General features: G+C 42.9%; 1 protein-coding gene and 1 long non-coding RNA gene across 5 annotated transcripts in view; one reads left to right on the plus strand and one right to left on the minus strand.

Moving 5' to 3' along the window:
- The window catches only part of LOC115583861 (low-density lipoprotein receptor-related protein 1-like), a 98,991-nt gene that overhangs the window by 33,292 nt on the left and 41,082 nt on the right, over positions 1-24,617 (minus strand). For 2 of the 4 annotated variants that reach the window (XM_030421067.1, XM_030421069.1), the window contains exons 7-28: positions 19,944-20,106; positions 17,582-17,804; positions 15,757-15,946; positions 15,513-15,656; positions 14,020-14,256; positions 13,448-13,628; positions 11,969-12,191; positions 10,684-10,873; positions 10,462-10,587; positions 9,690-9,830; positions 9,090-9,215; positions 8,896-9,012; positions 8,698-8,778; positions 7,565-7,732; positions 5,446-5,628; positions 4,983-5,180; positions 4,569-4,814; positions 3,456-3,653; positions 1,692-1,896; positions 1,131-1,295; positions 798-1,042; positions 526-657 (exon numbers count right to left, since the gene is read on the minus strand). In XM_030421067.1, coding sequence (XP_030276927.1) covers positions 526-657; positions 798-1,042; positions 1,131-1,295; positions 1,692-1,896; positions 3,456-3,653; positions 4,569-4,814; positions 4,983-5,180; positions 5,446-5,628; positions 7,565-7,732; positions 8,698-8,778; positions 8,896-9,012; positions 9,090-9,215; positions 9,690-9,830; positions 10,462-10,587; positions 10,684-10,873; positions 11,969-12,191; positions 13,448-13,628; positions 14,020-14,256; positions 15,513-15,656; positions 15,757-15,946; positions 17,582-17,804; positions 19,944-20,106 — 3,882 coding nt within the window. Of the gene's footprint in view, positions 1-525; positions 658-797; positions 1,043-1,130; positions 1,296-1,691; positions 1,897-3,455; positions 3,654-4,568; positions 4,815-4,982; positions 5,181-5,445; positions 5,629-7,564; positions 7,733-8,697; positions 8,791-8,895; positions 9,013-9,089; positions 9,216-9,689; positions 9,831-10,461; positions 10,588-10,683; positions 10,874-11,968; positions 12,192-13,447; positions 13,629-14,019; positions 14,257-15,512; positions 15,657-15,756; positions 15,947-17,581; positions 17,805-19,943; positions 20,107-24,617 lie in introns of all 4 variants that reach the window. The other 2 variants (XM_030421066.1, XM_030421068.1) reach the window with 1 other exon arrangement.
- On the plus strand, positions 5,078-7,275 carry LOC115583867 (uncharacterized). The gene is made up of 2 exons (XR_003984439.1): positions 5,078-5,199; positions 5,449-7,275. It is a non-coding gene; the product is annotated as an uncharacterized LOC115583867 (long non-coding RNA).

Consider the following 24,617-nt stretch of genomic DNA (forward strand, 5'->3'; position numbering starts at 1 on the left):
CCTGTCATCATTTAACTGTGTGCAGCTTCAATGATGGACAGGAAGAGAGGGAAAAGGAAAGAGAGAGGGGGAGAGTAATGACAGTGTCGGCCAGGCTGGAGTAGGTGGTGGATGTGGAGGGTTGAGGCTGATGCCTGCATCAGACAGAGTGGGGCTCTCCATTCCATTACCCCTGAAGATAATAGAAAGTGCTGCCCTGAATACTAAACTTGCACGCTGAATAAACAGGCCTGCTCTCACTTTTCACGGACAGACACTTCAATGCGCTCCAAAGCTGTCACAGCAACAGCACCTCAAAGTGAAAAAAGTCGAGATTGTTTAATCCCCTCTCTCTCTCTTTCTCTCTCGCTCACACACAAATAGAAATAAACGACTCTGCAAGGACAGGGATTACACCGCGGCATTCAACGACAATGTTTCCAGGACAAGCAGAGGGGAAAATTGTCCACTGGCTCGAAAGGGGAATCAAAGAGGTGTGTCTACCACAGTAAATGCCTCTACATACGTATGCAAGTTCATGCTTACCATAACAAGTGCGTTTGTCGGGGCCCAGCTTCATGAGGTGAGGGCAGGCACACGAAAATGTCTGATTGTAGTTGATGAGACACAGATGAGAGCAGGGCTCCTGGCCGTCTTTAGCCGCACAGGGGTTGGGAGCTAGTGGGGAAGAGAATGGGTTCACAAGAGAAGTCACTCTCACAATGAATATATTAGCTATAAACCAATGTTGTCAAGCTTTTCTGAGTTTAAATTCTAAAACTGCAGTCTGACAGGCTGTGTGTGTGTGTGTTTCTCACCCTGCGGCTGTCTGGATGGATGGTACACCTGCAGGTCAAAGGGCTGCGTGTTGGTTCGCTGCACCACGGTGACATTGCTTCCAGTCCACTTGTTGGCCTTGGCCAGTGTGTTGGTCCTCCAGTCAGTCCAGTAAACCTCCCCGCCGTACATAGTGACGGCGAAGGGATGTGATAGATACTCGTGTCCCCTCAGAACCTCGATCAGCCCAGAACCATCATACTTGGCTGAATAGATTGCGTCAGACCTGCGTAGCACAATAACTTCGATGAATACCTCAGATAAAACCTGTATGTGCATCAACTAAAGGTGTTTTTGTGCCCTTTTATTTTGACCTGGCATCGATCCAGAGGATGCGGCGCTCGAGATAATCCACAGTGAGTCCATTTGGCCAGCCTCCATTGCCAGTCTCCTTATGGATGGTCTTCCTGCCTTCTCCGCTCATAGATGCAGCTTCGATCCTGGGCAAGCTGGCATCCCAGTCTGTCCAGAAGAGGATCCTGCAACATGGACATGAAGTCATTAAAACATCGAGGGAGCACAGTTTTTGGGATGATCTTCATTGAAATTGAATTGAACTTTTCATGCCTAAACTAACTAAATAAACAAACTCTCTTTCTTCTTATGACTGAAAGGGAATAAACAAACTGACTTTAAAGGGCAACACAATTTCATACTGAACTGTTTTACGTGGTTTATATTTGGCGGACCCTGCCACCTTTCTAGCTTCAAACACTGTTCTGCAGACCTTATTTTCCTCTGAGAACAGCTTGTTTATTCAGTTCTAAAATAAATGTTTCTTAGTTTGTATTATAACGTCATTAATATAAAAGCCCTACAATTACCAATACATTTATCCTTTGTTGTAAATGTGCAGTAAGCAGTGTGGAAGTTACCCGTCCCGGGGATCCAGGGCAATAGCTCGAGGGTGCTCCACCTCCCCAGCCAGCAGCGTGGTCCTCATGGTGCCGTCCAGCTTGGCCACCTCTATCTGATCCAGGTTGCTTTCCACCCAGTAAATGTTTCCTGCAATCCAGTCCACTGCCAAGCCCTCGGGGGTAGCCAGCCCATACTGGATTACCACGTCGAAGCTGGTTAAAGCTACAAGGAGAGATAAAAAGAACCAAAAAAGTAGTTAGTAGCTTGTTTGGCGTCATTTACCCTTCCCATTTCAACTGTCATTAACTTTTGTAAAATCTATCGATCTAACTTTCTAACACAGCGGAAAAGAAAGAATAAACAGGGCAATGGGTAAAACTGCTTCAGTAACATCTATCTTTGTTCATTACTGCTTGAGAAATCTGACTTAATAATATTTCATCTAACTGCTCAATAAAATAAGCATCCCTCTGGTGGTTTCGTAATTAATTCACACAGTATGGATAAAGCCTTCGAAAGCTGAAATGTGCTGATGGCAACACTTCAGATCGTACTGCAACCCGAAGCACTGATCCGCTTTGCTTCAGCATTTACAAATTATGTAAATGTAATCAAGCTATTTGGATTCACAGCTAACATTAGCATCACAAACTGTAATTCCTTTACTCAGAAGGTTTGATGCTATGTTCAGCAGAAAAACACACGACAGTAGGATCAATGAAAACATAAGTAAATATAGTAGGAGATCAGCAGGGGGTGTGATGCTATAATTACAGAGTGGGCCTTTAAAAAAGCTAAACATGTGGTGTCTTGCAGGGCTAAATTGTCATTTTACAGCCTCTTTCATTTTCCAGTGGGTCTCTAATCACAGGGACATGTCTAATTGTTTGAGATGAGTCATTATCCTGTCTGGAGCAATGAAAACACTCACGGTAACCTATTGGTAAACGTGGCACACAACCTCTATGTGCACAAGCAAATACACACATGCAAATGTGACATATTTTCTCATTATATATATATATATATATATATATATATATATATATATATATATATATATATATATATATATATGTTTACACAATATATAAGTGAAATTCAGTGAAATTCTAATAAGTGCAAATTGTTTACTGCAACAGAAGTTTAATTTATTTCTGAAGTGTGAGATATCATATTTGGAGATTTTAATTTTATGACTCATAAAGGTCCCTCTAATCCAATAAAACATAATACAGTCACTTGCTCTTGGCACTTTATCCAGCTTAATTTTTAATGGAAAAAAGTTCTATACTAGAATTTTCTCTGCTGACTTTGTGTCTTAATCAGAAATTTAGTCAAACTCTCATGTTGTGGTCAGAAGTAAATGAAATCTCCATCAGCTGATGATGAAAAAGTGATGTGGCTAAAGCCCCGGAAGAAATATCTATCTATCTATTAAGGCATCAGTAAATAATCTAATCCTATGTAAGATAAAAACAGCAAAAAAAGGCCTTCTACAGGTGCACTACTTAGATTTGGAAAATAAATTCAAACAGGTAATATTTAAAATATTAAAAATACATACAAACTCAAGTTACCATAACTAAATAAACAAACTGTTCTCAGAGGAAAGGAAGGTCCCCAGAACACTGTTTAAAGCTAAATAGGTGGCAGGGTCCGCCACATATAAACAAAGTAAAACAGTATGAAACTGAGAGTTTGTTTACAGATTCTTCTCTTCTGATTACTATTTCAACCCAAAAACTACATACTAGACCTTTAAGCTCTAAATGGCTCACCTCCATTCTCAGACAGCTTCCCACGATAGATCTTGTCCTCCACCACATCAGTCCAATAGAGGGCGCTCTGGCTGAGATGGAAGTCCAGAGCGATGGTGTTCCTCAGGCCTGGCACCAACACGCTGAACTCACCCTTATTCAGATCGATGCGGCGGATCTCGTGGCGGTTTGAGAAAATGATGAAGGGTTTGAAAGGATCTGTGGACATGGAGAGGAAGAGAAGAGTGACCATCTTTAAAAAGAGGAACCAACCAGATTGTAAATGGTTAAAAACACTTTGCTCGGTCGCTGTTGATTTTCACTCAAAATACTGCAGAGCAGCTCCGAAAACATTGCATCCATGTTCCACTGCGGTGTTTGACTTGTCCAATAAAAGGGGGGATGTGTTGAAAGTGGCTCTAATCCTTGGTAATTAAAACGTAGTGTAAATAAGACAGGAGTTATCTGTGGCCAGCAGGCATCCAGACAGGCAGCAGGATGAATGACGGGGTGCTGGAGGCTACTCACTAAGACCACAAGCATAAATTCATGTTTCCTCATTGGCGAGTCGCTGCAGGCGGAGAACTATATTCTTTATGTGGATAATGAAATCCAAAGCTGATTTAATGTGACTGTGCAGTTTCTGTTGCCCTCTCCGTGACTTTAACAAAAAGCATATCCGCTCCTCACTTTATCATTTAATATTTCAGATTCTTTCTTTCCATAAAATAATAATGGAAGTTAGAGACCGACGCTCAGTTTCTTTTTATGTTTTCTCAGTGAACCTTTTCCCCCGGTTGTATACTTGTATGAGCAGCATTTAAGCTCTTCCTCTCCTCTGTCTCCAGTGCTCTGTCTATTGTCCAAAAGAGTATCACATTTTGGCACAGCGCGTCTCCTCCAACCACACAGCTTCCTGCCTGGGCGGCCTCTCCTCCGCCTGATCCCAAACCCACACCACACTTTTTGATTCTGTAGTGCTGAACCCTGACAAAGCCCAGAGCCCAGTCACTTCTCTAGCTTCCTCCCTTACTGTACAGCCAGCATCAATCAAATATTTAAATTCTTCACTGATGCCTCTTGACTTTCCCTTCCCGCTCCACTCCCACTATCTTCCACTTTCCAGTCCCTTACCCGTGCTCTTGCAGTTCTCCATGTCAGGCTCCAGCTCCCAGCCCTCGTAACACGAACATTTCACACTGAACTTGTCCTGTTCACAGCGTTGACTGCACTTAAGGTGTTTGGCACAGAAGCTCTGGATTTGACAGGTCTTGTTGTCTGGCCCCAGCTCCATGCCCAGTGGACAGGAACAGATCACCCCCTCTCCGGGGGCCACTGTGCAGTTATGGCTGCAGTCCCCATTGTCCAGTGAACACAGGTCTGTAAAAAAAAAAAAAGAGAAGAGAGAGAGAGAGAGAAAATCAGAGGAGGACTGGAAGAAAATAGCTGCACAGCCCTGTTATTTAAAACACTGGAGCCTTGATTTAAGATGCAGGGATTTGCTTGCTGCTATGGCCTTCCCTGTGCCTGGGTGCAGTTGTCTCTTACCGCAAAGTTTCTCGTCGGAGCCATCTGGGCAGTCGTCAGTGCCATCGCAAAGTTTCTCCGCAGGCAGGCAGATGGTGGATTCGTTGGCACACATATGGTGAGAGAGCTTACACACCAGTGCTTCGCAGTTGTCCTCGTCCGAGTTGTCCTCGCAGTCGCTGTCTCCGTCGCACACCCAGGCTTTGCTGATACAGCGTGCTACAGACAGACGGCAAAGGTTACTTTTATCCATTTTTTATTTATTTAGGGCTTAAAGGTGCAATACGTAATAATGTTTTGTTTAATTGCTAACCAGCTGCTAAATCGCTCACTGCAGCTACAGTTAGCAGCAGTTAGCTGTTACTCTGGTGATATGTTGACCCCTATTTGCTTTCGAGCATGACTTCAACAGCTGGCCAATTCTCACATATTGCACCTTTATACAGACTTTGTGTGCTCCACATGCTTCTTAATTTCTCCTCACCAGAGTCCCTGCAGCCAAACTTGACAGCCGGGTCGCACATGTGTGTGACGCCCTCGCAGTTCTTCTCGTCGCTCAGGTCCATGCAGTCCGTGTCGCCGTCGCAGCGCCAACGCAAGGGGATGCACAGGCCGTCCATTCGGCACTGAAACTCATCTGTGTGACAACCTCCGGGGGGCCGTGTGGCTGTGGATTAGAGCGACATCACGAGAAATGACATCGCCTTCTCTGAATCAAATCAGGACACACAGCCTTGAGCTGAGGCAACGCGCAACATCAAAGGAGTGCGAAAACAAAAGCTAACAGGCTGTCCGTCAGAAATGTGGATGGCAACAAGTCTTAGCAACAGGAAAGGCAGAACAGATTCACATGTGCATTTAAAGATGGTCAAACCAGCAGCTAATGACTCATTTTTTCTGATACTGTTCCAAGGTCGCTCTGAACAGAAACATAATAACCAATAGATGACTACATAATGTAGGTACATCTACATCACGTCTTGCTGTTATTTAAAAGAGAAAACACATCATATTGCTCACTAAAAGGCGAGTGAGAGTTATTATGAGGCTTCAGTGGAGGTAGGCATTAGACTGATGCCAGTGTGACTAATAGGGACCAGGGACTTATTCCATCTACTCACTGAAATATAGATACTAGATATGATTTTAGTGCCTAGTGCACTTTGGAGAATAAATGACAGAGATGGAAGCATCCACCCATGATAATAACAACAATCTGTCACAGCTGTGTTCCATAAATACTGTAAGGAAAAGTACCAGTAGCTATTTGTTTGTGAGTAGTTGCTTTTAACATCAGCTTGTGAAAATAGTGACTCCTTAGTAAAGGTTCTACTTGCTGAGTAAAGGGGCCATTTCTTTTCCAGAAAAAGATGCAGAGAACTTAATGCATCATGTGCAGCTTCTGTGGGCATTTTCTGGTGCAGGTCCGTCGAGCTCCTGAGAAATCTATAATCATATATTATTAGTGGGTGCGTTAGAAGCTGGTATCATCTGCAGTCAGTCCCGTCAGCTGCAGCAACTCATATTTTTTGCATGGCACCCATTTTTGTCAGCTCCTTGCTTTTCTTTTCTGATTTTGCACATCAAGGTGAATCGTAAAATAACCAAGATGAGCCATACCCCGATTTTATGGACATTCGAGTTATTTCAGTTTTCTGAATTATACTGTATAGCATCCTTATGCAGGCGTGCTGTATGAACAAGGATGGGAATTCAACATCAAGGTTAAACCAGCCTGTCCAGAACTCTTTGACAGCGACTGCAGAACGACTTACAACCCCGATTTCGAAAAGGTTGCGATGCTGTCATGCATTGATTTGCAAGCATAATTTGTTTACTGAAACACAATTCTACGTTGTGTTCCCGAGCCTATGTAGTATAGTACATCCATCACACAATTACTGTCTGTTTTTCACAAAGTGGTGAACCCAACCCTATCCTTGCTTATTAACAACTGAGCCTTTTGAGGATGCCTCCTTTCATACCCAATCATGATACCATCACCTGTTACCAATTAACCTGTTTACTTGTGCAATGTTCCAAATAGGTGCTATTCACATAGCTCAAGTATTTGTAGTGTATATGTTATGTATATAGTATGAATAGTATAGTTGTAAACATAATAAATGTTGTGTTTTTAAGGCAACATTATGTAGAAATTGGCATTTTGTGTGATCGGGCACTTTTCCTTTTCTTTTTGCATTACCAGTTATAAGATGATCTCTGGAGGGCCTCAAGGACATTTCACTGCACACTGTATTGTATACTCTGTGAATGTGAATGTTACAAATAATAATAAAAAAAAATGTCCTTGTACAATTTTCAGTTGAGTATATGGCAAAAAAGATTTGTATGTTGCACAGCATCAAAAACCTTTTTGGATTGTAATAGTACTAAGACATGATTTTGTAGATGACATGTCTCGAGCTTCTTTCAGACATGGACTAAATATGTTTGGCAAATTGGAAAGCATAGCTGCAGGCATGATGATCTAATTAATACACATTTCTTAGAAATCCCTTTTCTTTCATACAGTAATCTGCTGCAGTGAAGATCGCAGGTGTAGGACAAACCCCACCTGATCATCAGGTTAAGACACTGACCCTGATTGGTGCAGTTTGCGTGGGTCTCGTCGCTGTAGTCCCCGCAGTCGTTATCACCGTCGCAGGTCCAGTAATCTGGGATGCAGCGGCCGCTGTTACACTTGAACTGAGCACTAGAGCAGGAGTGACTACAGCCTGCCTCGTCGCTGTTGTCCCCGCAGTCGTTATCTGAAAAACAAACACAGTCAAACAACACCCACTCTCTGGTATTATGAGGCGCCCGCTGCCTCAAAGGGAATTAATATATATAATAAATGTGCAAAAATCTATTGCTTTTCATTTTTTTTCACAATTAAAACAGTTGCAGTGGAAACCATGGAATACAAAATGAAATGGAATATGAGAGGAGAGAATAAATAATGACAGAAACTGCATAGATCAGACCATGCACCATGAGGGAATGTACCGAGCGCTGATACATTGAGCTTGGCAGCAGAGCATCATAAGCACATTTATACTCATACCAACATAAAAGAGCAACCTACTGTATAACCTTTAGTGCTTTTCATAGCAGTTAATTTCAAAGTCATCAGGGAAAGAGACTTTATTCTGTAGTTACTCAAGCTGGCATTCTTATTACACCTGTGCCGAATTAAAATGAAAAGTTTCATCCATTTGATTGCTAACACAACAACTACACTTTTAGTTTCTTATCTATTTGGATGACTAAATAATGCATTGACGATATATCAAATCTAAATCAGCTTCAAACCTCACTACAGTCAATGGATGGCAGCAGTATTGGCCTCAGCTTGTGGCCACTTTCAATTAGCATAAAAAGCAGCTGTAACTGTTCCTGAGCCAGCCTGGCCGGTCCTAGAACTAAGCTAGCGTCATGGCGGTTTGTGGTGCATGTCGATCTATGCACTAACCGGTCAGGTTTGGACAATTCAACTCATCAGAGCCGTCCCCACAATCCTTTTCTGAAAGACAGAACCAATGGAAGACAGCAGAGTGGGCGAACGGCACAACACGGGACAACAACAAAAAAACCACAACACAGAGCAACAAAAGACAGGACGTACAAAGTGACAAAAAGGAGAGTGTGTGCCAATGTGAGGGAGGTGGCAAAACATGCACAGGAAAGACAGGGGGTGGCAATGTAGAGGCACACAGATATCTACTCTATTTACCATTATCGCAGCGCCAGTTTATGTTGATGCAGCGTCCGTTGTTGCAGGTAAACTGGGTGAGGGGGAAACATGTGGGGTACGCTGTGGACAGAGCTACAGTTAAGAGGAGACCAAAAGCAAACACCAAAAGGTCAAAACAACCTGTGATCACTGCTATAAATAGCCCTACAGTTATATTGAGAGAATAAGTTGACCAACCACAGGAGGCGGGCTCATCCGACCGATCACCGCAGTCATCGTCCAGGTCACATGTCCATGAAATAGGGATGCAGCGCCCGCTGGCACATGAGTACTGATTAGGCGGGCAGGTACGGGCTGAAAGATAACGCAGTGTGAGGCTCACACCAAAAAAAAAATAACACCTGCGAATTTCGGTGTGTTTGTTTGTGTACCTGAGCAGGTGGTGTTGGATTCGTCCTCATCGTTCCCACAGTCGTTGTCGCCGTCGCACAGCCAACGCAGAGGGATGCAGCGGTTGTTCTTGCACTTGAATCTGTCAGTGGGGCAAGTGTGCTGGTCTGGAGACGAGAGAAGGACAAATTGAAGGGTAAGGCTGAGAGAGCGAGGTGCAAATGAGTGGCAGAGAGAGCAAATATTTCAGCTTATTTTGCGGCCTTATTTTAGTGTTTTCTTTTTGGACGGGCTTTTATTTTGTCTGGGAAGGGAACATGTCTGTGCTGCGACCACAGACGGACAGACAAGCAGACGGAGAGCTTTCCCAGATCCGGAGACATTGCTACACTCCTCCTTGCACAAACACACACTCACATATCAAGCGCTCACATATCCTGTACTCGCATATACACAAAATTAGCACGTATAAACACATGCTCACCAGATTCAGACTCTGCTCTCTCATTTCATTCTGGCGTCACCAGACTGTCAAATTCAGACTGCTGGACGTCATCTGACTCAGCCAGCAGGAGGGATAGCTTTGTGTGTGTGTGTGTGTGTGTGTGTGTGTGTGTGTGTGTGTGTGTGCAGTAACTCACGGCACAGCTCAGGAGCCTCGTCGCTGTTGTCCAGACAGTCGTTGTCTCCGTCACACTTCCACCGCTCCTGGATGCATCTGTTGTTCTTGCAAGCAAACTCCCCAGACTGGCACTGAGGAGGGGGTTCGTAAGACGGGTTGGCTGTGGAAGGAAAAATGAAATAGAGGTATAAAAGGAATGGGGGAAAAAAAAAGAGGTCAGCGAGGTATGAAAGGGAGAAAAAAAAAGCAAAATACAGTTTTGAATTACCGGATTTTGCAATGGAAGGACAACTGACGAGACTCGTGGAAAAGAGCAATTAAAGGAGAAGTAGAAAACCATCAGTCACCGCACTCATACGAGACTGAAGCTGAGCTGACTAATCGAGATATAGATGTGGTGGACAAAATAACAGCAACACTTGAACAACAGACAAAGATGCCGCTAATCTGTTCAATAACAAAGACTGATTTTCTTGAGTTTCTGCCGTTGGATTCTTTTCACCAGCGTGGGTTAACGACAGGAGCAGCTTAAATGTTGAATGTAGGCTTTGAAAAGGCAGCTTTTATTGCTGAGTTTGTATTGGACAATGGTGTATAATGCAGGAGCCTCTGTTACTGTGGCCCCCCCCCCTATGTCTCCATTTGTTCAAATATTTTCTTCAACACACAATCACACAGCTTGACTCATCTTGTCCAACATACTGAATATAAAACAATGTCTTGTTAAGTGCAGTGAGAAAAACCCCACAGTCTCACGCTCAGGCACACAAAGCAGTTGTGTTTGAACTCACCTTTACAGCTGGTGTTGTCAGCTGGCTCTAATATCTGGTCTTCTGCACAGGCACACTGCCTGCCTCCTGGTATGGCCAGACACAGACTGCTACAGCCGCCATTGTTAACACGACACGCATTGGAGCCTGTAAGGGTTCATGTAAGGGGTAAAGGGTAATTTATGGATTAACATGGATGGATGGTTAGAAGAAAACTCTGTTTGTGATGTGTTTCCAAAGCACCTTGCTGCTGCTGAGCGTCATACATGCGGATTTCAAAGATTGGCGGCCTCTCATTGCGCAGCAGAGTGGCAGTGCCAGTGGTGGTGTCCAACTTGTAAATGCTGCCACTACGATACTCGTTCCAGAACAAGAAGTGTTTATAGTGGCACAGACCAAAGGCGTGGTTCAGTTCCTGACCTTCGTACACCGTCTGGTGATGTGAGAAAAGCAACAAGATGGTAAAAAAGACAGACTGCAGCACTCTGTGTCCAGAATTACCGCTCAAAACACGTTCTTATAAATTCATAGGGAGGATAAAATGAAATATGATGAAACGTCCTTATGAAAGGAGACATATTATGCTACTTTCCAGGTTCATTATTTTATTCAAGGTTACTACTAGAATATGTTTACATGCTTTGATGCTCAAAAAAAACATTTTCCCATTCTGTCCAGTGCAGCAGCACTGTATTCCCCCTCTGTCTGAAAGGCTCTGTTTGAGCTCCTGTCTATTTAAGGCCCACATCTTGAGTGCCTAGTCTCCTCTGATTGGTCAGCTCACACACGCCTGACCCAGCACAGCTAACAGAAACAGTACAGCTGTGCTAAATAACTGCAGAAACTATGCTTATGTCTGACCCTGTGTTGTAGTGTGATGTTCAGGAGCACGTGTTTCCTGTGGAAGAAAGGAGCTTTGACCTTTTTAAGTTTCAAGATTTTTTACATACACAAGAACATAATTAAGCATAAACTACTAAAAAAAGGGAAAAGTACAATAGGTCCCCTTAACAAAGCAGTTAATGATGCTTCAAATCTAAAAACCCTTGGTTCGTACCTACCAGAGCTACACTCAGTTGGAGCTATTTTGATGTAATGAGTTCAAAACATAAATCTATATGGCCTTCGATTACCCTTTACAGTGGTATTCAGAATATATGAGAAAATATCTAAATGTCATTCATTTTATATCGACCATAACATTCCATATTCTGGATAACACTTTTAGCTAAACAGTATTATTCTAAGCTAAAAACAACACCATCAAACCAAAGTATGACCGACACACAGGCCAGCGAAAACTAAATATCATCAATTTAGCCACAAGGAGCGAGCAGTACCAGAGGGGCTCAAGCCCACAGATGATGCACCGCTACATGTGATGGACCACCCACAGTCTTCCATCGCTCTAAGACTCATTCCTTATTAGCTCACTCACAGCCCCTGTCAGAATAATCCCCTGCCTATATTCCTGCAAACTGCTCTTCCTCTAGGCTGCAGTGAGATAATCCTGACGACTGCTGCTGACCTTGCGCTCGGAGCTGTTGAGATAGACCATCTCGATGCGGTCGTAGTAGGCGTCCACCCAGTAGAGGATGCCCTGTGGGATGTCCAGACTCAGACCGTTGGGCCACAGCACCGTCTTGCTGGTCAGGAACACATTTCTGTTGGAGCCGTCCATCCAAGCACGCTCAATTTTGCCTCGCTTGCTCTCCTTGGGGTCCTCCTCCCAGTCTGTCCAGTACATATATCTGAGGGGCAAACAAGGGAGCTGTCATTGGGGCAAGTATTGTATGAAATATAACAGCCAGGCAGAAAGAGGAGAATATTTGTTGGCATTAACGGCGGCAATGACATTATATCTGGCTTCCCCTGAAGCATACAGCTCTAATCAGAGCGCCCAGCGAGGCGGCTCCACAGTGTTTCTCTGTTGATCTGCCCACAGGCAAACCAGGTACTTTAGGAAATGTCAATCTTCTCCACATCGGCCTGTGAATAGGTGGCCGTATGTGGCATTGTGCGAAATGAGAAGCCCCCTAAATATGATTGACATTAGCATTAAAATTTCATACTTTCTCCTCCTTTCCTTTCTGCGAATTCCTCCTCCTCCTCCCTCTTCTCTCTGAGCCTGATTGATTACGAGCATTAGTGGAGGAGAGTGCCTTTCCCCTGGGAAGTGTGTGGACACACATAACCCTGTCACTAGAAATCCACAGTGTGTGGCACACGTTTATGAGTGTGTGTTTCTCAAGAGAGAGCGCGCAGGAGGTCATATCAATAATACGCAGCCAGATTAATAGCCATTTGAAAGAGTGTAAGAGAGATATGCCTGCATGTGAACAAGCTTGTTGGAGATATATATTAAGTGATGTACAAAATGCCCCACCGGTTTGAATAAATGCTGTAGGGTGTGATGAGCGTAATCATGATAACGGTCAAAACCCAGTTTAGAAGTTTAGAAGTTTACAGTTTTAGAAGTATAATAAAATGCTCCCTGCTGGAAACTCTGATTAGACAATTAGACTGCTCACAAGTGGCGATTAATAAAACCAATAAACAAACCATAATAACAATAATAAATAGTTCTCATGAGAGGAACGATAGTTTGTCAGAGCAGCTGATTCATCAGTCAGGTGAGCAGAGGAAATGACCACCCGTCATCGTCTCTCACTGTGTTTCACCTGACCACAAATAAGCACACACTGCCATGCATTCATCAGACTTCATATAACAGCCAGCCCTTCAGCTGGTGTCAGCTTGACTTTTGCTGATCGTGCCGTTTTAATTTCTGACTGGTTTCTGCCTAACTTCTGCAAGTCAGTAAAACAGTTAAGTAAAAATTCAACCATTTACCAACAATTGTTAGGGTAATATTGTGGTAATTTCGGGGTAATTTCAAGAAATTTCAATGATGATTATCATCCAATTAACATGACATTATGAACCTGTAGAATTAAGTGTTACCCATCAAACTCCAGTACTCCCTCTATCCCTTTGTCCCCCTTACCCGTGGAGAGGATCCACCACGATGGCACGGGGGTGAGTCATTTTTCCCTCAATGAGGATTTTGCGGGTCTGCGAGGCCTTTTCCAGCCTAGCCACGCTGATGGTTTTCTTGGGCCCATCATCCGTCCAGTAAAAGTTATCAGCCATCCAGTCCACAGCGATGCCCTCTACCGTGTGGATTCCTGAGACAAACACATACTGTTGATGTGAAGCATACTGCTGTGGCATTCAGAAAAACATGACAGACTGCAAAGAGTCAATCAAGTCTTTTAATTCTTTATACTTTTAGTCTTAGAACCCTTGATTTTATATTAGATTACAGCCTTTTGTTGTGGAAAAGGCTTTTAAATGTTTTCAAATTCTTGTTCTCAATGGGATAAGCTGGATAAACAAAGGCTTTTTTTATCCAACGTTTGGCCTTGTGAAACCTCGCCTTTGATATACATAACGTGCACAAATGTAATGAAGCCAATCTGAAGAAAGTTTGCAGGTTTTTTGCAAATCATTGCACAGCCTCAAAGTCATATCGATCCTTAAATTAGTAAAAATGCAAATTAGCTGTTGTTACCCCACCTTCCTTCACAATGGTATCCCTCTCTGTTCCATCAATCTTCTGTCGCCCGATGATGTAGCTGGTGGCGTCGGCGAAGTAGATGAATTCGCTCTCAGCATGAAAGTCCAGAGCTCTGGGGTTCATCAGATTCTCTATGGGGATCATGTACTCATCTGGCACCTTGGCATTCATGTCCATGCCTCTGATGACCCCTGGGCGACCTTTACCATAGACCAGGAAGAGCTCGTGCTCAGGTTCTGAGGCAAAACAAGAAAGCAAAGTCAAAACACTGAATCCGTATGTACATAATTCCACAGTAATAATTTAACTTCTTTCTCGTGACCCTACCCTGTGCTTTGACAAAGAATCAAGACATTAGACGCTGAGTCTTGATTGCCTTTTTGTTCTTTTTCTACTAATCAAGCAAAGAAATGACATGATCAGCAATAGCCCTACATAATATTAAGTGTTTTTCAATTGAGAGGCAGAAGGAGAGGAGGGAGAGGAGGGAGAGGTGGAGGGACTGCCTTTAGTTTAATCAATTGTGTCATTTTCAAGGACAGTTTTTTTTCTCAGGAGACAGATCAATATGATGCTATTATTGGTTGATAGAATATTAAAACACTTCTCAGAACAAGCTGAATCAGCCAGACGACTTTATGGGGAGGTCATGGAGAGCCAGCGAGTCAGTCTAAGTTATGGTATTGCTCAGCTAACTTTGTTAATAGCCCTTTCCAAGTCTACAGCCCAGAGGAGAACTGCATCCCTGATCCAACCTTGGCTGCCCTTGGTTTTGGGTCAACATAGCTGAATCACTACAGCTCCCCAGTTAATGCTCAGTGTTATGCTGGAGGCATGCACACATCAGTTCTGAATGTGCTGAATTATGAATGAATCTACAGCTACAGACCATTACACCATGTACCGAAAGTGCTCACTTTGTTTTTTAGATAACTATGTCAGCCATTTATCCACGATGTTTAGACCACTATTCATTTAAATACTACTCCACCAGGATATTTTCAGCTTTTAGCCAACTGTTTCAAATATTTATCCATCACTTTAAGCTAACATGCCTATTTCAAATGTGTATCAATTTGATTAGACAGCCTTTTGCTCGCTACATTGCATATTCATCCATTAGGCTATTATAATTAAAGCTAACTTTTTAAAATTTTGATTCATCGATTTGAGTGAACTATTTCACATGTTTATCCATTAGGTTAAGCTACTTTTAGCTAACTATTTCGTTACCTTTGGCTATCTAAACTATTTTATCATTGTTTTTAATTAGCTACTAGTTTCAACAATTTTTCACCCACACTCTTTAGTCTGCCAATACAAACGTACCACGTAGGGTACAAGTTTACAGTGGATGCTTCTTTTGACAGGTACCTCACATAATTGTAATCATAATTGTTGTAGATCACTTGGACGAATCTATGTTGATTTGTGTTGCAATCTGTTGTTAATGTCGCAATCGTTGTTTCATTACTGTAGTAGCCTCACTTACTTTTGCAGGACTTGCCATCGCTGCCCAGGCTGAATCCAGAACGACAGCGACATGTCCGGGTCTTGTGGCCATTCCCTAGCAGACAGATGTCTGAGCAACCACCAGCCTTCCCAAACTGGTCCACCTCACATGCATGGCTACGCACTGGACATCAAGAAGGAAGACATGAAATCAGAACCATCATTACAGTATTCAGATGTGCCTGAGAAATGAAAGCGTGTCAGTATGAGTGTGTGTGGTCTACCTGGAGGCTGGCGTCTCTGGTGGTAGACGTGCAGCGCTCCTCCCTTGTCCACCCTGGTTACCACTTGGTAGTCCGTGCTGTTAAAGCGGTTAACCCTGATCACACTGGTCTTAGGCTGCATGTTGGCGTTGTCTGAGTTGGTGGCATACAGATAGTTTTCGAACACAGTCAGCCCGTACAGGTGCTCGATCTTGAAGAGAGAAGATGGGAAGTGGGGATAATGGAATAGTTGAGGGAGAGAGTAAAAGAAGGAGATGGTATTGAATCTTTTTTGATCCACAGCAATGATAAATACTGAAACAAAGCAGTATTTATCATTTGTAAAGAGATTTATATGGTCTGATGACAGCTGTGCAGGCAAAAATACATCAGTTTTTTGAGCTAACAAAGTCTGGTGAAAAGTATATCGCCTGTGACAGATGTTTTTTTTTCACTTTGATGTGCAAACTTTAGGTGATACACACTCAATATTTGTCTTCATGCAAAAGGAGCCTTTCCACACGTTCCATTTATATATATGAATATACTAATACATGGAAATAATGGCGCACAATAATGGATGCAAGAATACCACTTGCAGTTTCCTAGTCTATTATTTTCTATATCTGGAAACCACTCACAGTCTATCATCTTGCCTATGACGACAAGAATAATCCTCCACATTTCAAACATTTTTAGTCATTTTTTCCCATGGTTAGTTTTATTTCACAAGTGAATGTTAAATGGTAATGTAGTGTGAAGCAGAGGTTTTGTTTCCATGGTAACCTTTAATAAACCATGTGCTGTGTTGAAGAGCGTTGGTTAAACAGCTATCTGTAACTGCTCATTTCGAGGTGTCCTGATACAGATTTTGAACAGCCACCTGCCTTTGGTTCAGAAACGTGTATTCTTTATGGCCAAAGTGTCATTATAAGGTGATGAAGTGTCTAGCGAGCTCCCAATAGACAGAAACTCGCAGACAAACTAGCGCCAGTCTGACAAAATGAGGAAGTAAAGCAGGCATGAACTTTCACATCTGAACAGACATAGGCCAGTGACTCAGTGTCTTGTGAGGTTATGTCTACAGTGGTATAAAACCTGAGATGTCGTTGTGGTCTATTGCGTCAGGTTTTGTGCTCACTGGGCCACAGAGAGACACAAGGGTTACCATCACAGGCTGCAGGGAAATGCTCTGCTGAGGTGACACCGTGAATAGGATCATACTGTAAGGAAGCATAATGTGCACTAGCCAAGGCAAACCAGCTACACAGCAGCCATGAGGAAAAAAATTGGTGCCTTACTTGAGTTCACACAATTTGAGTGACAGGTCTTGATGTGAACTTTGAAAACACAAACAAACTCAGCACCATCAAGAACAATCCTCCTTTTTTAACTTTTAACTGAGGGATGTGCAGGCGCAGACACACACACACACAAACACACACACGCACACACAGCCGCCATCCCTCACTATGTGTGCATTGTCTGTGGCCTTAGGGTCAGCGAGTAAATGAAAGCCATTAGTTCTCCACAGATCACAGTAAAAGCCGTGGTAACACATTTAAGAGCCACCGTGCTTCATCAGGTCTGCAGCATCAACAGCCTCAGTATTAGACACTATTAATCAGCCGCTTTAATGAAAAGGAAAATGTCCACCATCTCCTCTCCGCTCGTTACTCACTGCGCAAGAACACATTACAGGAGCACACAGGAGAAACATAAGGTGCATTATAGATATAGAGGGAACTCTGCTGCACACTAGAGTTTTGAGGGAATTATGAAGAGCGTACACAAGGACAGCACACTGAAAAGAGATTATCATCCTGATAATGGATGATGTTCTCACCAGCAGGCCTTGGATGATGGTGTGCCGGTTCTTGCCTTCATAATCCACAACCTCGATGTAGTCCAGATAGGCATCGGCCCAGTACACGAGCCTGCTGACGAGGTCCAGCGTGATGCCATGGGGGAATACAATCTTACTGTCCACAAGCTTGGTTCGGTTCTGGCCGTCCATGTCGCAGCGCTCCACCTTAGGGATCTGGCCATAGTCTGTGAAGAACACCTTCCTGCGGAAACAAAAGGAAGATTGAGGATAGGTGGATGGGTAGATCAACTGAACTGGAAAGTTTCACTCTCATCCCATCTGGCTTTGTTATAATTAATTGATAGCCCTAACTTCCATCACAGGGAGGCAATAATAATTTAGCTTTTCAGTGAGCAGAAGGAGAAAGGTGGGAAACATTCCTCGAGGGCAGACAGCAAGCAAGATTCATTATTTATGCCATTCAAGGAATAACGCTGAACATTTGCTGAATATCTTTAGGTTTCTGACTGTTTGCTGGATAAAACGAGATTCATTTGTAGTTTCATATGCTAGCAGTATTCTGAGGGAACATATTTCCATTGAAAAATGGATTTTGAACCAAACACATGATGAAAGAACAGAATCATCTTTTTTTTCACCATTGCCAAAACAAGAACTGTGACTGATTAATGGCTTCAAACAACAAATCATGGTCACAGTTCCTGGAGACATTTTAGCAAGAAACAACTTTTTGGAATAATGTGTGATAAAGGACAGGTCAGGATATTGGCACAGGCATTCTAGTTGCCTCCTTGCCACTAGAGGGCCTAGAAAGAGGGCAAGAAGAACATCAACTGCCTACATGAACACAATGTTTGACATATATGTAAAAACATTTAAAAATAAAAATACTAATAGAATCTCCAATCTAAAACTTTATTTCAATGAGTGATTATCTTATTATTTTTTTGAAAAATATTGTACATAAAATACTAAAATGCCTTATTCAATTGATAAGGATGGCAATAAACATGTAGCACTTACAGGGTAAATCCACCAATTTCACACATTAAAATGTGAAATGTGCTCTGATAAATTGTCTCCAGTGATGTCACTCAGAGACTCAGTTGCATTGTAGGTAATGTAGGCTTCAGGTACTGAAAAGCAGTCCACTGCTCTAGCATTGCACTCCTATAACACTGCTGGACTCATGGAGGAACTTCCTTTGAGGCACAAAAGGCTTTACACTGCTTTTCTCACAGATCTAGCAGCACTCCTCAAGACCCATAATCACACTTTCAGGTGCTATAATGGAGGAGTTACCCTTTAAGTAAATTGGTTTGTTTACTTAAAATCAAAATATGCATTTATAAAATTCAGACTGCCAAGTTTAATCTTTCCATTTAATCCGTCCCTGAAGGAGCTGAAAAGCACATTCCATACAAACCCATCAAATATCTTGAGATTCATTGTCTAAACCAAACCTCTCAAAATCCTGTTGTAGTGGAGTGATTTCATATTAGAAAAACACAATATTGTTTTCTGTCCATTTTCAAGTTTTTAGGTATGATTATAGTAAACAGTCAGTGTGGGGTTTATTGAACGATTTGTGGTTTCAAATTCAACAACACAACAACAGATGATTGTCGCAGTCATATCATGTTATTTTTCTTTTTTCTCCTCCTCTGATGACACTGCAGACCACAACAACAACAAAAAAAACAGCTACAGTGAATCTACCTGACCTTATTACTGGAAGAACCAATTACAGCTGAGGAAATTGCCCGAGACAATGTGTGTAGCTAGGAGCAAATGTGCGCACATGTTCATACACAAGTGAACACACACACACACACACACACACACACACACACATTCTCTCATTCATGCTATTAATTTTTTCCAAACACAATTGAACACCCACACACACACACACACACACACACAGATACACACATACACACTCACATGGTCTCACACAAGCATGCACCACAGATATACACACACTTTCATACACACACTTTCAGGAATTCTGTTGGAAAAGTCTGGTCATAAACAAAAGAGTTGTAACAAAAACATACTTCTACACTCAAAACCTATACAGCCAGCATACCACAGTGTAAACAGAACATCTGCACTCAATTACTCAAATGTCCAAATCTTTCTTTAGCGCCCCCTCCACTTTCAACTTGTAGTTTTTAAAGTTGTGTAACAACGACAGATGACAGAAGTCTGACTCCAGTCGCTCTCGTGAGACTGTGAGTTTGCATGCAGAGCTTAGAGGAGGAACTCTGCGTGGGTGCATTGAGAAAACTAGCACACATATGGTACCTGTCTCTGCATGTGTGTGTATTTGTGTGTGTGCTCATGCATAATACAGAAAGTAAGAGCTCAAACTGACCCCATGGTCGGGTCCAGAGCAATGCCTTTAGGGTTGTACAGCTCCAGGTCTAGCAGTGTGACACATGTCTGCCCGTCCTTGTCACACACGAAGATCCTGTCGTCCACGTCATCCACAAAGTAGAAGTTTCCTGTGAGCCAGTCGATGGCCATCTGCTCCACATCTGGACAGAGAGAGGGCGGCAGAGGCGAGGGGGGTTAAATGGGACACATGAGGATGCAAAAACAGTGTTTTCGGTACATGAAACGGATTCATTTTGACTGGAAATGAACTTGAGCTTGTGGATGTTGTTGTACATACTTGCAGCAGATGGGTTTGATGTTTGAGTCATAGTCATGTGATGTGGTAAATTAGTCAGCAATACTGTGTAGCAGCTACTTCAACAGCTCTCTGCCACACTCGCACACATTTTCACACACACACAGTCCAGATTTTCAGGTTTGGACTCGGGGCAGTTTGTCATGACTGACAAACGAGATGACAGCCAACTCCAATTAACGAGTGTCTAGGTAATGTGTCTGTCATTCAAAGTCGCTCAGACAGACAGATTATGAGACGGGCCGTTTGTTGCCCCAACGAGTCTGATGTTGCTGTAGCTGTAGCTAAGCGATGGCCAGCATGTGGTTTCCGCTGAGTTTATTTTCCCGAGGCTCAGCTCACGGGGAAGACCAGTGCCACACCCGTTGATGAAAATCAAACACCTAGATGCGCACGCATGGCACTGTGCACGCGCTTTATGGAACATTTACAACCTAAAGAAATTCAACAGAGACTCGGCTGGAAAACTAGAAAAAAAATTGGAATACCCCCGCTCTGTCCAATCTGTTCTGAATGTGGTGCAGGGACCACATAGGGAGGGTCTGAGAGAGGAGAAAAATGTGAAAAAGAATAACATCAGACATTAATATACCCCTCTCTCTGGTTCCCTCGTTCCCTCCTCTTCCTTCCTTTCCTCAAACACCAGCTCAGCCACATTGAAGCTGAGCCAAGGATCAGACACAGAAAGCTATTGTTGAAGCAGAAGGAGATGTGAGAACGTTACAGTTCCAGAACGACTGATTTACTGCAGCGAGTGCTGTGAAGTAACGTAACATTACATATGAAGTACATTTACTCAAGTACTGTTTTGAGGTATGCCTCTGAGATACTGTGGTTTTTCTGTAACACTGTCACACTGTTTCAAAGCAAAATATCTTTATATCAGACCAATATAATTATCTGATAAATGCAGTAAGTAGTTACAGATTTGTAAAATATCAAACTAACCTACAGAAGCCTGTATAAAACAGTCGAAATGATCTCCTTCCATAACAGCTGCGACATTAAAATCATGCTAACACAGTGCATCAGTAATTAAATAATAAATGATGCCTGCTTTGTTAGTACTTTTGATATTGACAGTTTTCTTATCCACCTGGGGACAGTGGAAACAAGCAGTGAACACTTATTATCACATTTCACGATGGTAAGCTGTTGTGCAGGTCTGGAGTACCACTAGCGTCCTCTGCTTTCACTTTTCACAAACTCTTGAGGCAAATATTCAGTTTTGGCTGCTAAATGTTCCGTTGTGTTCACTAGTCAATTAGACGCTAACTTTGTGCTGGCAGTTAATGTACAGCGGGTTTGTTTTAGAGCTTTCACTCTATAAATAGCTGGCTTACTGAGTAGTTAACACTATATAACACCAACATCCACAGTTCGATCCTTGCTAGGGTCCTAAGCCCAACCCGAAAACATATCTGGCCCCTACCCGTCCATTTTTCAAGCTCACGCTGAAGGATAGGGTTTGCCAATTCTTGCTGTGATCGAGGGATAGGCCAAGCTAACCCTTCTGCAGAAGTTTTTCAGAGGCACACTTCCGCCCTGTTGTTTCAATGTATTATGGTCCTTTTCTTTGCAATAACCCTAAAACAAGTTTAATCAAGTTAAATCAGTTTGCTGACGTCTCTGTAGTTAACTAGCGAGCTTGGTAGCATTGCATCGTTATAATTTTTTTGTGCATGACAGGCCCACATTTTAACATATTTCAATATTGCATATCCCCCATTTGATGGCATCTACTGTCAAATAAAGGCCAAAAAACGAAACTATGTGGTTGAAGCAAGTCAGGGCCAGAAAACCAAAACAATGAGCTGGAAGATGCTAAAGTGGTCTGTAGAGCGGAAGAGAGCTAATTATCTGTCGGTTCATCAGTACACATGGTAGTTGTGTGGTTTAATGTGAGAGACAGACAGAGAGAGAGAGAGAGAGAGAGAGAGAGAGAGAGAAAGAGAGAGAGAGGGGAGGAGGGCTTCGCAAACCACAACATTTGTATTTTCACAGCTGCCACAAGCTCTGCTTTTTACTGAACTATCCACACACACACACACACACACACACTTAAGATATAGGGCTAAAGTCGTGCTGCATGAGTCCATGGTCACGCAGTGCTCGGTGCTGAGGGTGGAGGTCTAATATAGTGGTATGTTTACCAGGGTGATCGGGTCACGGTGGTGATTTAAGGGAGACCAGAGGATCAATTTCTCTAACCAGGAAAGAAAAGCTTTGGTGGGGGAAATGACAAAGCAGATTCCTCTGCAAAAAAGCAGCAATAAAAAGTGTGCATAGTGAACACTTACCAGCTCTGGACCAATAAATCTGACTGTTATTCCAGAGGAGACCTCCGTGTTTAGAAGAAACTGACAAATTTTTTTTCTGAAGAGCCCAACGAGCAAAGGGGAGGAGGGGGGACACTTTCAAATATTTTGGGGTTTGAGTAGAAAATGGGAAACAGATAAAAGAAAAATGCAAATGGACTAAGAAAGAAAGGAAGTAATAGTGAGACAGAAAAGAGACAGAAAGAGAAAGAGAGATCTGATTTCCACTGAGGAAACTTGGGCATTGTGCAGCAGCATTTCTGAGGTTTATGGGAATCAGGGGCTGTATTCCCAAAGGTGCTCTTAATTTTTAACACAGAGTTCTCTGTTTAAACGCTTCCAGCTGCCCCACAACACACTGATTCACTGATTAAGCAATGCATAAACAAACGGGGGGGAGAGTGGATTGTGCAATCTTCGAAAAAAAAGTTAACCGACCGAAAGCCCTGAAAAAATGTCCACCACCCCCGCCCCCCGTTTACTCCACCTCTGCTAAACAGAAATGGCTCCAGCAAAGACTTCTATCTCCTCCCATTCTCCTTCTCTCTCTCTCTCTCTCGCTCTCTCTCTCTCTCTCTCTCTCTCTCTCTCTCTCTCCCTCCTCCTCCATGCATCATCCCCCCATCCCTCCCCCTTTGTCTGTTCCCCAGAGGTGGAAAAACAGTCTGGATTCATTAACTGCAGCTCTGTCTGTCTGAAACTAAGCTATAAAAAACAACACAGCATAATTGAAAAAACAGAACCGGCTGCCTTCTTCATTTTTTTTTTTCCTTCCGTGCTCTCTCTAAACAACTTGTTTTCTCTGTGTTTTCTTGTTCGTCTCTCTGCTCCCAGTTGGTCTAAGAAAAACAAGTGGATGTCTATATAATGTATACAAAATGTGCTGCTAAATGGGGCACCGCGAGGCTGCTGTTTTACTCCAATAACTACGTGTAGGAGCGCAAGTCAGGGACATACATCTTCACAGGTACCCATTGCTCTTAGTACGCCACTAACAAAGAGGATCGATAATGTGTAGTTATATGAGTAGCATTAGTTTTAATGGAGCTTGAATGGGTTAGATACCTCAGGACTGTGACTGGAGCTTTAACACCAACCCCCCCACTTCCCCTCGCCAACCTCACACACTCCAACACACTCCCAGTGACATCTGGCGCAGGCGTAGCATCAGAAAACACACAAGCAGGGGGAGAATACACCAACAAAAACAAACAGAGAAAAGGTTGATAGAAGCCGTACAAAGCTAGACAGGAAAGACAGTTGGTCATTTGCTGGAATAAAGGATTGACTAAAGACTGAAATTAAATTCAAAATTCAGGGCAAATATGTGCGAGTAAAAAAAGGAGGAGAGGGAAAGAGAGAGCGAGGGAGAGCTAGAGATTTAAAAGCTGAATAAAGTCTTGAATGGAGAGAGAAGATTTGGAAATGTGCTGACTGGCTTGCCTTTTAACAGCACATGACCTCTTAAGGAGATTTCAGGCCAGTGTCTGTGCTAAGCAGCAGCACACTGTAGCTCGCTGAGCACGGGGAGCAGGTACTGTAGCTCTAACAGTACAAGCAGGGAAGGGAGGGAGGCTTAGTGACAGCTCTGGGATCAGCCCTCCTGTGCATGGTGTGGAGCAGCAGCATCTGCTATTGAATGGGTGAATCCATCTCAGTTTCACTTCTGGGTTCCGTACCAAGAGAACTCACAGCAACCACATGTAGGCATCAATGGATTAAACTGATTTGCAGCCAGACTGTATGTAGGCAGAGGTTGTTGACAGCTGCAATGAGGCATTCCTAACCAGAGTTTACAACAAATTATGTCTGAAAGCTGCACAGGTCATTCAATATATGCTTGAAATTAAAAGAATAAGTCACAAGGCAAATTTAAAGTGGATGCGCCTCCTCAGAGTGATTTAAAAACAATAACAAATGTTTAAAGGTGCAATATGTAAGAACTGGTCACTTGTCAAATTTATTATCTAAATAAACCAGGAGCAGCATATCACCAGAGTAACCGCTAACTGCTGCCAACTGTATCTGCCGTCAGCTA

Source organism: Sparus aurata, chromosome 6 (assembly GCF_900880675.1).
Source record: "Sparus aurata chromosome 6, fSpaAur1.1, whole genome shotgun sequence".
NCBI classification, from domain to species: domain Eukaryota; kingdom Metazoa; phylum Chordata; class Actinopteri; order Spariformes; family Sparidae; genus Sparus; species Sparus aurata.